Here is a 16062-nt window from a genome sequence, read left to right on the forward strand (position 1 = left end):
GCTGACTGAGCTGTTTTGAAGAGCTACAATACTGTGAGGAAACAGTATGTGTAAGCTCTAAGAATAAAAGAATAAAAAGCAGACAAGGAAGGTGACCTCAGGGTCAGCCCCGGCAGGAGTTTGGTCAAGAGTGCATTAGAGTGCACGCACTTAGCAGGCAGAGGCATCTTAGGGAGCCAATGAGGTCTGTATACACTGTCCAGTTCTAGGTTTATCGCCTCTGTTAGCCAACTGTTCTCAGAAAGTATACAATGTGAGTAAACTATGGTACTATACCCGGGCCATTCGCTTCCATTCTGGCATTAAGACCTGACAGGGATGACACCACGGAGAATAGAAATCAACCATCCAGACTTCATCATGCTTCCTCTGTCTAACCAGCTCACTGAAGGTGGTGGGGGTCAGAGAGACCACTGAAGGGTTTCTGAGATCCTAGAGGCAACAATAAAGGACTATTATTACACACACCTAGTCTTCCATGTATTTCTGGCACGCTGCTGGGGCACGTCATTCAGAAAAGTTCCTATTTTAGAGAAATCAAAGGACACGGGTATTTAAAAGCAATCTATTATTAAATTTTGATTTTTGCCAATCAGTTTTCTTAAAAGGTGTATTTTCCCATTAGCTTTAAAACCACTGTAAGCTGGGAAAAAAAGTAGCTTGGAGACTGAGTAGATCATAGAATCAATTTCTAGGAGTAATCCAGATATCTACATAGGCCATACATATCTGCTTTGATATAAGGAGTTATACGTTTAGAAATGACCATTTAACTATTAACACAAAGCTTACTACTATTACTTCTGATACTTAAATGGAGAAGCTATGCACCCTCCTAAAGCCTATGCATTTCAAACGCAGTTTTAACAGAGCCTCAGCCTGTATCAAGTGATACTGACCAGCACCTCAACTTTACCAGGACAGCAATCAAAATAACACAACACAACACATGACTTTGGAGGAGGACAGATGGACAGGACAGAGGAGAATGGACACTAGTGGACAACAATAGGCTTCAAGTTTGCATTTCTTCAGAAGCCCTGAAAACCAAGGCGATGGTGTGGATGCAGGCCCTTCTGTGCTAACAATGCACCAGCCTAGTGCAGGATGCCTGGCTCGGATGCTGTGGATGAGAGCACGTCTCCATGGAAAGAAACAGGCACAGGGGGACAGGCTTCACGGAAATTACAATTTCACATATTCAATAGCAGTGTTACAGTAGGTAACAAAACAAAGGCTTAAATTAAAAAAAGATTAGTTTCAGAAAGCAATCTCCTGGCACAAAAAGAACAAGCCCCAATACAAACAGCAGTCCAAAGTATACATACAAATGGATAGATTTCTATCCACAGTCTATAACTTAAAATACCTCTATGAACTCTAAGATCTGTTCTGCAGAGTGATGTCCTTCATATTCATGGATACTGGACTGGTTGAATACCACTGTTGTTGGATAAGCTTGGATGTTATACTGCAGGGAAAAAGAAATTCATACACTTTACCAATTTGTGTTAATTTTTAACAGCACACTTTTAGCAAGATTACAAATATTTTTAGATATATTACTTTTATTTTATGTGTTTGGGTGTTTTGACTGATGTGTGCATGTGCTCCCAGTGTTTATTGGTGCCAGAGGAGGTCAGAAGGTGTTTAGTCCCTTGAACCTGGACTTATAGACAGCTGTTTTCACCACGTGGGTGCAGGGAACAGAAGCTGGGTCCTCTGTAAGAGCAACGAATGCTCTTAGCTGCTGAGTCATGTCGACAGCACCCTTTTCCAATATTACAGACATTTACTGCCATGTTCCTGGTGACTGAAAAATGTTGCCTTGGACAAATTTAGCAATGACAGTGCGTTAAAGCTAGTACTAACGAGTGGCTAGTCATTACTTACTAAAGGCCAATGGCATCAAACTGTGGGAAGTGAGCCAGAGTAATCGCTTGGTATACACGTCATCTTTTTGCTCTCTTCAAAGTAGGAGAGGAGAGGCTGCGAAAACATCAGCCACTTTTTCTAGTGACAGTGCTCTACCGTGATCATCCTCCAGGGTGGTGATCAGCAAGAACAAATGAACTGACTCTACACTTAGGAAGAAAAGGGTCACTTTTTCTTCTTTACTCAAGACCGTTCTTATGGTACAAAGTGCTTCATTCCCTCCACACAGTTAACACAGGCATCAGCCCATTCTGTAGTTTGAAAGCTACAAACTTTCAAAGCTACAAAGCTTTCCCTCTCCATGGACGTGTGATCTGCTGTAGCTGAACTATGGGTCCTAAAGTTGGTAAGAATTTAGGAGTAAGTGGGAAATTTTAAGATTCCTAATTCTAGAAAAATTATCAGATTATGAAGTTTTGAAAATGTGTGACTGAGGTATTTATTAGGGTAACAGAGACTAGGTAAAAATTTATAAGTTCCTTTTGTCTGCTGAGTTCTGGCCAAACAGAGCAATTCATCCCTCGGAGCAATTTCATTCCGCAGTTAAAATTATAAAACCTAGCCTGGTGGCGGCTCACGCCTTTAGTGCCAGCACTCAGGAGGCAGAAGCAGGCGATCTCTGTGAGTTTGAGGCAGCCAGGTCTATACTGAGAAACCCTTGAAAACAAAACAAAACAACCAACCAAGCAAATAAATTACAAATAAATCACAAAGCCTATTTTACAGGCCAATGAGCTAGAGAGGACCAAGTGCATGACTTGGACATGGTGAGCCCATTGGAGGAGGTGTATGAGTGGTGAACCCTGGCCGTAATTCGGATAAATGTGATGCTCTGTTTTTAATCCTTATACTTTACTCAACTGTTGAGAATGTAGTCACTTGAGACAGTATACAGAAAAACTAAAGGGATTAAAGTTAGTCACGATGATTTTGCATCTTTGGTTGGCATCTACTTTATAAATCACATAAGGACATTAGACACCAATGGCTCTTTTCATTTATTTCCTTAAACCACAAAAATAGGCCCCTGCTCCAAACCAAACTTTAACTTCAATCATACCAAAGCCAAGAGAGCAATCTCATAAATACCTACATTTATGTTCCTATTTAACAAATAATAGCTTTGGCCATGCCGGCTTGTTGCCGACACTGTCTCCCTGGTCTGACGCCTTCCAAATCTGCATCTGCTGAAACTGGCGGGCATCCAATCCACTGATGCCCAGTCTTGTCTTAAAGCAGCATACTGCACTGCTTTGGCTATTTAAAGACGTTTCTCTGATTTTCAGCACACTTGATTGCTGCTAGGTAGCCTGCTTTCTTCATTTTGCGTTGCGTTTTTTTAGGATTCATTCAAGCTGGTAAAGATTTCTTTTTGGTGCCAGGGTTCTGAATTAGGAACTAGACACGTGGGGCATGTGCTGTATCACTGGCTTGTCTGTGTGTAGATGCTTTGGCATTTCACTGTACTATTTCTGAGGACTGCTATCTAATTTTTTTGTCAATTTGATAAACTTGGAACATATAAAATTTTTGATGTAATTTTTATTTTCTTGACTAGTGAAGTCAGACATTACCCCCTTCTATTATGTACTAATAATGGCTCTCATTTCCTCGCCATCTTTAACATTTTAGTTTTGAGTTAGAACACTCATATTGTAGACAGGATATCAACTTTTCTGTATTTATAGAGCTATGATCACTATCCACCGTATCACCTACAGCTCTCCCGCTCTCAGTCTATTCTTACCCCAACACTGTGAAGTATCACATCCCATTCATAAGTACCAGAGTATATTTAAAACGAAGATGTTGTCACCCTCATAACTATAGTGTCACTTTTGCATCTCAACAATGAGCAATTCTTTTAAACTGGGTATCTTGTCTGTTCAAATCAACTACTCAAGGCTGACGAGTATAAAGAAATCTAAAGAATAAACTTACACACTGCTAAAACTTAAGACTTAAATAGAAAAGTTTATGTTAAGTATTTTGTGAAGTAAACTAAAAACATGCCTGAGTTTGGTCAACAAAGCCTTGTATAAAGTCAACCGTCTACATATCTATTTACAACACAACTGCAATTCACTATTTTGTTGAAACTGTTTCACCGTTCGTTACTGCTGTGAACAGGTGTGCACAGGAAAGCTGTTTTAGATTTGGACAGTCAGTCTGCCCTTGCCATACCATGTTGCAGAGGCCTTCATGGATTGTGCAGTCTAATGTACCGACTCTAAGTTGGCCGTACAGCAGTGTGGATGCTTTCCGTAACTCTGGCAAAAGAGCTCGACATGGCGGACACCACTGGAAGAGAGGAACAAGCATGAGCAGCAAGACCAAGGTCATGGGGAACCGCAGTCTGTCAAGTGACACAAAGCCCATGCCTGGGGCTTCTGCTGCCTACGCAGCTGTCCTGGGAAGGCCCAGAGGGAGCAGCAGAGCCCAGATGGTTCTAGTACAGGTGTGCAGGCTGTCGAGAAAATGGCCTTTTGAAACTTGGAAAGTAGATAACTCACAGGGGCGAAGAAGTCAACAAGCCATGGTTCCTTGTCATTTGCAGGGAAGTTCTGAGGTCCGAGTGTGGTGACATGGGAGTTAACACTTTCTTTGGCAAAAGCAAGTATATCGTATAGAATCTTCTTTCCTATAAATTGAGAAAAATTAAAACACTTGCTGTCTTTTGTATCTACAGAAAGATTCTAATTTTTATATTCAAGAAAGAAAGAAAGGCTCCATGGCGGCACTGGTTTTGGTGAGGTTCTGCATTCCATATCCTCACACTGGTTGTGGACTGGATCAATAGATCCCTGTCTATTGAACACTCTTCTGACTCATGGACTACTTAAATGACAAGATCTCTGTGGTGTGCTTTCTCATCACCAGAAGTACAACAGCCATTGTAGTATTCTCTTGAACCAGTTTTCTAACTTCAAGTAGGAAAATGTACTTGAAATGTAATGTAGCCGAGTTAGAGCAGATCATTCTCCACAAGCCCTACGTGTTTCTTTTTCCATACTCTCTCATGTGGCATCATCATTTACTCAGTTGCCTAAAAGAGTCCACCGAGGGGGGTTCTGGTCTGTCTGTTCTTACATGATTGTGTCCATCTCTTGCCCTAGCACTGTGACCGCTGCCACTGCTACAGTGTAGCATGACCTACTGCAACAGCCATATTGTATTTCTGGCTTCAGCTCTCCTGAAGGAACCCATTTCCCTACTGCGACTAGTCACCCTTTTAAAACTAAAGGTCAAAATTAAATACATTTAAGGATCTGCCATAGCCTACAAAGAGCATGTTTCTTGACTTGGCAGAAGATCTTTCTTAAGTACAAGAAACCCTATTTTTCCAAGTGTCTTCTGACTTACTCATTCAACAGTCAAAATTCAGCTGAGCACAGTGAGTCAGACAGTCATATCGTCATGGCAAACAGAAAACTCCTTCTTTTAAGGTCATGGACAACCGACAAGACAGCGACTGCCGTTTACAGATAGAGTTCAGGTGATGTTACACTCTCCTGCCCATTTTCTTTACTGCCTTCTGTTTCTTGAACTGCTTCACACACTTTTCTTTCTGACGACCCCTGAAAGGTGATCCTGATCACCAGTTCTCTTTTCTTTACTCACACTAACTCATATTCACTCAGGTCCTTGCCATTAATATAGAACTTAAATGTTTAAGTGAAAGAAATTTTGGCTTACTTTCTTTCTTGAAGCCAAGGAATATATTCAACTGTGAGCTGCACATTCTACTCCTTGTCACTCATTCATTCACTAAATAAAATGAGGAGAATTACCAACTCTTCTTTTTCCGATGGCAGTCCCACTCTAGCCAGCTTCTGTCTGCCACTCACTCTGGGCGGCCAGTGACTTTTCTAAAATCAAGTATCTGTCCCTCAGGATAAAACTGCAATTCCTTTCCCCAGAAGATCAGAGATGATCTATTCTTTGTCTTCTCTCAACAATGACCTTTCTTACCTTTAAAGTCCTGCTGGCCTAGATCAATAGGGCTCTCCTATCTCAGGCCTGCGAATAGGTCTACTGGGTGTCTGGAATGTGCTTTATCACCTTTCTCCTGGGTAACCATTGCTTATCCGTGAAGTCTTAAAGTGGAGATCACTCATTCAGGGCTTCCTCTAGTCTCATCAGTTTCTTTGTAAGTACATTTACTTGCTGATAGTCAGTTTCCTTTCAAGACAGCGCCAATGACATTTACTTCACGTACAAGTGTTGGTCTACGTGACCAGCGGAACACTGAGGTGTGATCTCATGTGCTATCAGGCTATAAAAGGGCCTTGCTTACTTTCTCATTTTGAACAGCTATTCTGGGATTTCCGCTACCGTGCTGAAAACAACCTCCAGAGCGCACCACATGGCAAAGAACCAAGGCCTTCCGCCATATGAAGCTCCACACTGTTCCTGTCGCCATGCCTGCTGCCATCGTGCTTGCCCACATGATGGCGATACATTCTATTCCTCTGGAACTATAAGCCCAAACAAGCCCTTCCTTCTTCTAAGTTGCTTTGGTCATGGCGCTTTATCACAGCAAGAAAAGTAACTAATACACTTACCATGATGAATTTCATAGTCTTTGGTTCCTTGTCCTTTAAACACTGCTAGACAGGGCTGGAAAACATACAGATCAGAACAGATGCCTGGTGCAGAAGAGCAGTCAAACCTTCCAACCTGGAAATTAAAAAACTGAGTTGTATAAAAAGCACATTTTACAATATCCACAAAGATACTTAAGTATCCCTAAAAGATATGTTTATCATTAGAAGTCAAATGGTTAGAAAATAAAAGGACAGAAATGGTTTATTTACATATAAAGAAGGCTTCCTAGAGAGTTCAGAAGTCTGCAGGTAATTCTTTACGAAAAATCTCCTTGAAAAGAATGTAGGATGGGCACTTCAAAAACAATGTAAAAAAGGATGATGCTCCCAGTGTGAAAGAGAATAGCATAAATAATACAGGTAAATGATGAACCAAGATGGGAAAGGTAGCACTTAAGGCAAGAAAAATTAAAAAATAATACTCAGTGAACAAACATCTGAGCAGAAAGAAAAACAAGTCAGGACTATAAAGAGAAAGCAAGGAAGGATTGTGACTCAAAAATTACACCCAGGGTCCTGGAGAGATAGCGCAATTAGAAAACTGCTGCTGTGCAACCATGTGTGCCTGAGTTCAGGAACCAGCAGTCATGTTAGAAACAACAAAGAGGCCGTGAATTTGAAAGAGAGCAGACAGGGGTAGATGGGAAGGTTTGCAGGGAGGACAGAGAAAGAAGAAAAATGTAATTAATTACATTTCAATTTCATAAGTAAATAAAAAAGCAACCATAAAACCTGAGCACAGAGATTTGCACCTTTAACCCCAGTGATGGAGAGGCAGGGACAAGAAGAATTGCTGGGGCTTGCAGGCCACCTGGCCTAGCTAAACTGGCAAACTTGAGGTTCAGTGAGAGACACCATTTCAGAAAATAGTTTGACAGTGATAGAGGAAGACAGACAATGGTGACTTCTAGCCTCCACACCACTTATATATATATGTGGGCTACATTCACAATCATTGCTATTTACTGGATGCTATTAATACGTATCCTTTATATGAGCCCTACAACAGACTATGAGCCACAGACAAGTACCAATAACTTAAAACAAGTAAAATCACATGCATCTCCTCAGATTACAATAAAGCAACGGTGGAACTCAAGATAAACAGATACACAGATAACGAACAAAATAACCAATGGGGCACTTAAGAAATATAAAGGAAAATGAAAATGCTCTGAAGTTGGGCACGGTGGCAGAGCCTACACTTCCAAGAGCCAGGAGAGTGAGGTGGGGACAAGTTCCTGGACAAGCAGTGCTACAGCGAGGACCCCTTTCCCTGAAACAAAGCAAATGAAAATCTTCACTAACAGACCAAAACCACAGGACAAAGTAACAGTAAGCCTACAGCATTACGTCTATATATCAAAAGATACCAGTAAGAGAACGGAACCTGTTCTTCAAGGACTATGGAATCTTGTGTGGTCCAGGCTGGCCCCTCTCTAAGTAGTTGTGGACACCGTCAGCTTCTGACCCTCCTGCTTCCACAAGGGCTACAGATTTGTGCTACCGCCAGGCTCATGCACTGCTGGACGATCTAAGTCAGAGCCTCACGCACACTGTGCGAGCCCTCTACTAACCCGCTATATCCCACACAGTGAAGCTGTCATGAAAACAAAGAAAACCTGACAAGTCTTTAGCCAGTTAAGAACACTTAAACAAGGAAGGACACGAGTTAGGCAATGTATATTTTTTTTTCTTACTTGAATATGCTCATTTTTAAGCAGAGTTTTCAGTTTTTTCAATTCATGATCATTTGCATTTTCATTTTTTCCGAAATGAAAAAATACAAGCCAGCGATGATGTGCCAAGCGATCCTTAAAGCGACAAAGAAAAAGCATTGTCAGCAAGGCTAACTGTGATTCCTAAGAATCTAATACTTCTTTCTTCGACATAAAGTTTAGCGGCCTTACCCATTAAGTCCAGGTCTTATCTAAATTCAGTCAACTTTACTCTTATTTTGTAGTCACCAGTAATAATGGCACATAAGGTCCATGTGAAGAGGTGGGCTACCGAGTTCTAAGAACACGAATGCTAGTAAAAGCAACGGTGGGTCCAAGGGAATAGTGTGACCTTAATAACTTAACATTTGGGGTCAGGCTGTAGAAACCAGATAATTTTTAGGCTTAATAAAATATCTGGTCAAAATACTAAATCTAGAGCTAAGTGATGAAGGGGATAAACTGATTGAGTCTACTGTTAACTGCGTATCTGTAAACACTCTAGAACCACGCTGCCCCATTCCCAGTGAACAACAGAGCTACGAAAGCAAGAACGTCACCCTCAAGTCATTATGAGATTGCTCTGTCATCCGTACCCTGCTTTTTTTGGTCCTCTCTGAAGCTCAGATTCAGGGTTAATTAGGTCTTTTGAATTAGAAACACCATTAATTTCAACAGTCAGAATTTAACCCAGAATTAACTAATATATAATCCTTTGACACTGCTATTTTTGAGTCTACCAATACATAAAATATATTGTTAAAATATAAAGACCCACAATGTTACCAACATTTGTTACTGCTGTCAAACTATTACCTCTAGTTGACTTGCTGAAAGCAGTTCAAAGTCTGGGAGACTGTGTATGATTTCCATGTATATCTCCTTAGCATCCAATGAGTTAAGAAACTAGAACAAGGGAACCACATTGTCAGCTTTGTAAGTAAATACTCATTAATTTACTATATTTGACATCTTAGTTCAGTTTCTACAGAGTAAGTTTTAAGAAAACAAGCAGTTTTTCAAATTTAAATGACACTGTTTTAAAAGTATAGCATATTTTGGTAATTACTAAAAGCATAACTGGGCTTATAACTGGGCAGTTTTTTTTGTTTTTAATTTAAAAAGTCTGTTACTGTGCATGAGCATGCATGTATACCAAACAGATATGCACAGAGAGGTCAGAGGACACTATGGAACTGGTTTGTTCTATTGCCTTTCCATGGGCTCCACTCAACAACTTGAGTTACCAGCTTGTGGGTAAGCAAGCACCTTTCCTGAAACATCCTGCCAGCTCCTGGGATGTTTTATTGTTCTTTTTTAAAAATAAGGATGTAAAAGATGTCAACTCAGTAAGTGAAATTTTGTTCGGTAATCTTCTCTGTAATCTGAAGTGAATCCTAAGTCATTAGGAAAATAGGCTTAATTTCAGCTTTAGCCACATTTTATACAATGCCCATGTTTTACAGTCCTTTAGGACTTTTAAATATTAAGAGTATTTCTAATACTACAATAAGAGCCAAAACTGGAAAAACCAATTATGGATGTTTTCAGAAATCAAATTACATAGGTAGGAAATTTTAAGAGTAAATATATAAAGATTTCTTCAAACATGTCTGAAAGCCAGGTCTCTCACTTAGAGCACAACATGCTTACAAGAAGCATACCTCCCATCAAACACCGTCTCCTGTATTTTACTGTTGGCGTGTTCTCTCCTAGGACGACGTGCTGTCCTAGCAAAGAAGCACATGCTGCTACAAGAAGGCAGCAAGGACATGCACAGGGTACTAACCACAGAGCTTAGTGTGTCTTTGCAGCTACGGACCACGTATGTTACCAATTCAGACATGACTTAGCACACTAAAATTCCCTTAAACACCTGCAGGAACAGTCATGGAATCTACACTGCACTTGCGACAGGCATGACGATGAGCACATGGAGAAAAACAGTAATTTTTATACCAATAGCAAAAAACTCACTTTTCCTCTCAATTTCTTAAATGTGCTTTTATATGAAAAATTATAGCATAAATATTCCTGTATGAAATAATTTCTTGTCTAGGGAGTTGACTTAACAATCTGACAATGTCAACTGGGGAAAATTGCGGTAACAGGTAACTAAAGAAATATACAAGATAAACATGCAAGATTGTACAACAATGCTTATAGCCATGAAATTACACAAATAAACATATCTCTTAAGAGGATGCATTAAACTAAGTATGTCACAGTCAGCAGATTCTACTCAGAGATTATTTCTTAAAGGATGTATGAACATTTTTAAATAAAGTAATATATAAATAATTAATACAAATACAATAAAAATTTTTGATAGTGATTATAAACTACTTATTATTTGATTTCACTTACAAAAAAAAGTATCTGTACCTATCCATTTCATGTGTACATATTGACAGAACATATATGCAAAAACATCTATGTGTATGTAATATTTCAGGGACCATAAACATACATTCTATGTGTTCAGCATTTAGCTGCAAATAAACTCAAATTTACAGAACATACTACAATAATGTAGGAGAATAATGGCCATATTCATAAACAACTTTTGGTGTACAATCCATAAAAGAATGGGAGGGCACATGATTTTGAGAAGGAAAGTGGTGGGAGGGCACGGGAGGGAGCGGAGGGAAAAAGAACAGGGTGGGGAGGAGATGGGACCCAAACACATTATTTGTTCGTATATTAAATATTAAACAGCATAAATTAGGTTATGTCAGCTCCAGTCAAATCTAAAGATCTATACATTCAACATTTAAAACTATAACTGATCAAAACTAATGAAAATTCATGACAAATTTTTTCATTGTACTTAAAATGTACTAAATTCCTTTGTCATTACAAAGCGTAGCACTCTGAAATATAAACACTGGCTTGCAAACAGTCCCTACGACACAGTTTTAAAACTAGATTAAAAAAATTCCAGAAACTGTTTGTGCCAAGTAGTGAAATGTTTCACAATAACTGATGTAAACCGATTACTCTCCTTATATTGCTCACAGAACGTTACTTTCAGTGTGTGTCCCCATTATATACAGACATTTCCTTAAAGCCACACATACCAAAACACTGGATTTTTCTTTGTTACTCAAAGTGGCTCCAGGAGGAAAATAAGCAGTGGTACTCGCTGTGATGTCCAAGCTCTTACAGAGGCTGTCCTGAGAGTCACAGTCCACCCAGCCCACATTCACAAGACCATCCTAATGGAAAATGGAAAATGGAAATAAACAAAAATGCCATGGTGTAAGGAAAAGAAAAAGGTCAACGAGATTTACCATTACTTAAAAACCCAGCTTTTCCATTATAAAGTTAAAACTTTTTAAAAATAGTACTCTTCACAGTATTCTAACTTCCAACAATAAAATGTAGTTTCCTCAAAATTAGACACCCACTATAGCAAACATGTGCTTTTTCATAGTTTGCATACACCTACAAGAACTACATTCTGACAATGTTTTGTAGTTTCAGATTAAAGAAGGCTGAACTGTGACTCGAGTAGGGCTCATCACAGCAACTGTCCTGCCATCATCGCAATGGTCAGGAGGTGGTTTCCGCATCTACGGTGCGCACTTAAACCAGTGCCCTGCCAGTTCTTGCCTGTTGCTGGTTGAACTCCTGCAGTGAGTGCCAACACTCTACATGCTAAGCACATTTCTTGCAATGTCAAGTTACTGAAAAAAACTTTCCGAACTACTGAAGCTGGTAAGAAGAGAAAACTGCATCTATTCAGTTGGGACTCCAGAAACAAAGAGAAAGAGCAATAAAAAAGCAAAAACTGAAAATGGTTAACAGGTTGAAAAAAAATTAGCCTACAGATTAAAAAAACAGCGTAAAGCAAAACAAGAAAATGGCACCTATGTGGTAAGTCATTAATAGGCTTTTTTCCCCTTAATATTTAGACTAAAATTATGATAAATTATAGCTTTAACAACATACCATATTTTGTTACATAGTATTTTTATTATCAATTCAAGTATTTTCTAACTTTTTTGAATCATAGACTATTTAGTACTATGTTTAATACTAAAAACTTTTTAGGAAATTAGACCCAAATGCCTTAACAGCAGAGATGGTATTATATGTGAGCATCAGGAAGTAAAAGTTTAACTGTACACTTCAGATACTCGATTCCCTTGGGCTGGAGATACCGCACATACGCCAAACCCTGGGCTCAGGCGCCAGCACCACACACAGACACACATTCACACAAGCATATGTTCCATTTATTGCATAGAAGACTTATGAAAACCCACACAGGACTACCATAGATGACAGCAAAGTTGTAAGCAGTAAGGAGAAATTTTCATTCAAAGGCTCTTCTGGCCTTGTCTAAGAAAATAGGAATCAGAGATTTGTTGTAATCATTATGGTAAACAAATTACAAAGAAAATCAGTATTTCCAGCAGGTAGTCATATAAGGCTCAAAACATAAGGAAACATTAGCAAAAACAAAACAGAGGAATAGAAATGTCTACAATAATAGGTATTATGATCTCATAAGAAAACGAAAGTCTAGACTTGATAACGAACTTTAACACACATGTATATGCACATGCACCCATGTATATGTATGCACACACACGCTCCAGCTCATTTTATAGAGGTGTGCATCTATGAAGTACAAAAGCTGCTTTTCAAAACTGAGTTATTAATAAAAGTATGTATTGGGCCATAAACACAACTCAATTTAGCTAAAAAACAAAACAAAACAAAAAACATGCTGGAATTAACATGAACATAAATAACATGAAGCTTCAAAAAATTACCTCTACTTTTAGACATTAAACATAGTACTAAATAGTCTATGATTCAAAAAAGTTAGAAAATACTTGAATTGATAATAAAAATACTATGTATCAAAATATGGTATATTGTGAAAGCTGTAATTTGTGGTAATTTATAGCCTAAATATTAGAAAAGAAAGCTTAACTATTAATGACTTATCTATCTCAACTTTGGAACAAACTGAACCCTGAACAAACAGAAAAAAGGAAATAAGGTATAAAACTAAAAATCAAAGTAGAAAGCAAAAGACTCATAAAATATGATAAACCATTAAAGTCTGATCAACAGAAAAAAAAAAAAACAGAAAATAAAAGTAGACATCACCAAAGACCTTCTTCAGGCAACAAAAAAGTGTCACCAAATCACACAGGGGTGTTATTTACAACTGTATACTAATGCATTAAAAACGCATTTGTAATACAGGCAAGATTTCTCTGAAAGGGAAAGAAAAAACACATTTCCAACAAGATTTTAAGGGTGGCATCTCCCTGATGCTAACACAGCAGTATTTCGTGGAGGAGGAATAGAGACAAATGGTAAGCAAATGATAACCAAAACTTACCAACAAACACACCATTAAAAGATACTGATGTTCTTGCCTTCAAACAGTCTACTTTGACCTACCTGGGGAGATGTGCTTTTGGCATTTTTAAAGATCCTTAAAATGACTTTAAAGTGGTATTGAAAGAGCAGTAGCTTAGTTTTGAAGTGGAATACGAAAACACAGTAAATTAAGTTTGTGATTTTAATGTTAGCCAAAACTATTTCTTAAGAAAACCCCAGGGCTAGAGAGAGGGCTCGGAGGTTAAGAGCACTGGCTACTCTACTTGAGGTCCTGAGTTCAATTCCCAGCAACCAGTGGTGGCTCATAGCCATCTATGATGAGATCTGGTGCCATCTTCTGGAGTGCACGTGTATGCACAGACAGAACATTGTATACATAATAAATAAATAAATCATAAAAAAGAAAGCCCCATAATATACAGAGACAAACTGCTATGAAATTGTGGTAATGATCATGTGGCTTCTGAGAATGTCAAAGTGCAGCCACACAATGTGTAAGTGCTCATGTAGGCAGTGATCTCCATTCATGTATCTGATAGTCACCCCGGAAGACTTGAGGGGAGCAGCAAGATGCTAAGGCTTAGAGAATTCACAGCTGAGAAAAAGGAAAACGTGGAAGAAAAAAGAATCCTCCAATTCAGTGAAAGGTTTTCCCAAGTGTTCGTAGGCTTTATTAAAATCTGTAAAACATTTAAAACATGGACACCCAACACAAAGGGCTCCCATTAGAAGAGAGGACTGCTCATGGCGTACTATCTGATGAATACAGAACACAATTAACAATTAGCTGTGTCCACGGACGCAGTTCCTGAAAACGGGGTCAAGGCTTCAAGGGGAGCCTTAGGTAGGAGGGCAGCGAACGTGGTACTGCTTTCAGAGGGCAACTCCCTGCATGCTACTGTGCATCAAGACCTTCCAGTGGGATAGGAGATGGAGGTAGAAGATGGCCCAGATGACCCTGACCCTGAGCAGAAGCAGGCCAATGTGGGCTTTTGCCCTTTAGTTAACAGGCAGCAGGCTAAGGTTAATTACCCGAAAACAAAACAAAACAAAACAAAACATCCACTTCCAAACTTGGTGGAGTCCCAGTGTACAGTGTGCAGAAGACTATGGTGACTATCTGGGCTCAGGCGAGCTGTCACTCACCACTCACTCCCCAAGAGCAGCCTCCAATCATGCAAGTACCATTCATGTTACATGCTCTGCAGAGGCCCACTATTTCTTAGCTTTCACACTACCTTTTTACTGTAGTTTTTCTACGTTCACACACATACTTGGCAATGTGCTGCCGCCTCCTATATTTTCAGCACTGTGACATGCTATTCAGTTTGGCAGTCTAGAGGCAACAGGCTATACTATAAAGCTAGGTATGAGGCACCCCGAACACACCAGACTTGTCTTAGTAAACTCTATGATGCCTCACAATGATGAAGTTGCCTATCAGGGCATTATCCTTAAATAACAGATGACTATGCTACACACACACACACACACACACACACACACACACACACACACACAAACAAATACCCGATACATGTAATGAAAATATAAATCAATGTTAGTTGTTTTAATATGCCCACCCCCTAATTAAACAGAAGTGAGGCATGTACACACCTCACAAGTTTGACCTACTATGTATAAAAATCACAGCCAGTCAACATCAGTCTTATATAGAACTCTTGCAGCTTTCACAACTGACCATCTCAAAGAACACAGCTGGAGCTTTAGCAATACTAAAAGGATAAACATCACTCACAGCACACTTCCCATCCACACCCAGTAAGCAGAAGAAATAGCAGGCTAAAAACAAAGACAACAAAATGTAAAGTTTGGAAATGACAAAAACATTAGCATGTAACTGGAATAATTCACAGAAAATAACACAGAAGACTTAGAGGTGAGTTCCAATGAAAGCACATGTTAACAGTGACTGAGCATAGCTAATGTTTCAGAAAGACACTGAGAGCTAAAATCACGTCTACAGAAAACAAGGTCACAAGGAAGGAGGATAAAGAGCTCACGAAGCCATGAAAAGATCCTTCCAGCTAGCCCACCTCTCACACGGTGACAGCTTCACAGAAGGACAGATGCTTACCAACATGCCGCTAAGCCTGAGTCGAGTCTGCGACGTCAAACAATCTGAGGGGAGGAAAAGTGATGAGAGATTTTAGTTTTAGTACAGATGCGCCCCTCTGCCCCTACAACCATGTTGTTCCCAAGGCAAATAACTGAGGTGTCCTGGTAAAAAAGGACAGGCTGAGTGGGTAGATTTAGGGCCCGCGAGGCAATTTCTGTCTGTCTCACACTCACTCCTGAAATTTCTCAGGATTTCCACCCACAGAAGTGTCTCTAAAAGGCTGATCCTCTCAGTAACTCTCCTTTGTCCAAGATACCTCATTACTTAAAAGAAATCAAATGTAATGAACCCATTT

General features: G+C 39.4%; 1 protein-coding gene across 2 annotated transcripts in view; it reads right to left on the reverse strand.

Annotated features, from left to right (window-relative positions):
* Window positions 1–16062, reverse strand: part of Dnajc10 (DnaJ heat shock protein family (Hsp40) member C10) — a 36329-nt gene that overhangs the window by 8360 nt on the left and 11907 nt on the right. For both annotated transcript variants that reach the window (XM_055600385.1, XM_055600386.1), the window contains 9 exons: window positions 15726–15769; window positions 11341–11478; window positions 9077–9166; window positions 8243–8356; window positions 6501–6615; window positions 4449–4576; window positions 4120–4236; window positions 1370–1471; window positions 277–432 (listed from right to left, as the gene is read on the reverse strand). In XM_055600385.1, the coding sequence (XP_055456360.1) occupies window positions 277–432; window positions 1370–1471; window positions 4120–4236; window positions 4449–4576; window positions 6501–6615; window positions 8243–8356; window positions 9077–9166; window positions 11341–11478; window positions 15726–15769 (1004 nt within the window). The remainder of the gene's footprint in view (window positions 1–276; window positions 433–1369; window positions 1472–4119; window positions 4237–4448; window positions 4577–6500; window positions 6616–8242; window positions 8357–9076; window positions 9167–11340; window positions 11479–15725; window positions 15770–16062) is intronic.

The sequence above is a fragment of the Psammomys obesus genome, unplaced genomic scaffold (genome assembly GCF_907164565.1).
Source record: "Psammomys obesus unplaced genomic scaffold, mPsaObe1.curated_primary_1811, whole genome shotgun sequence".
Classification (NCBI taxonomy): Eukaryota; Metazoa; Chordata; class Mammalia; order Rodentia; family Muridae; genus Psammomys; species Psammomys obesus.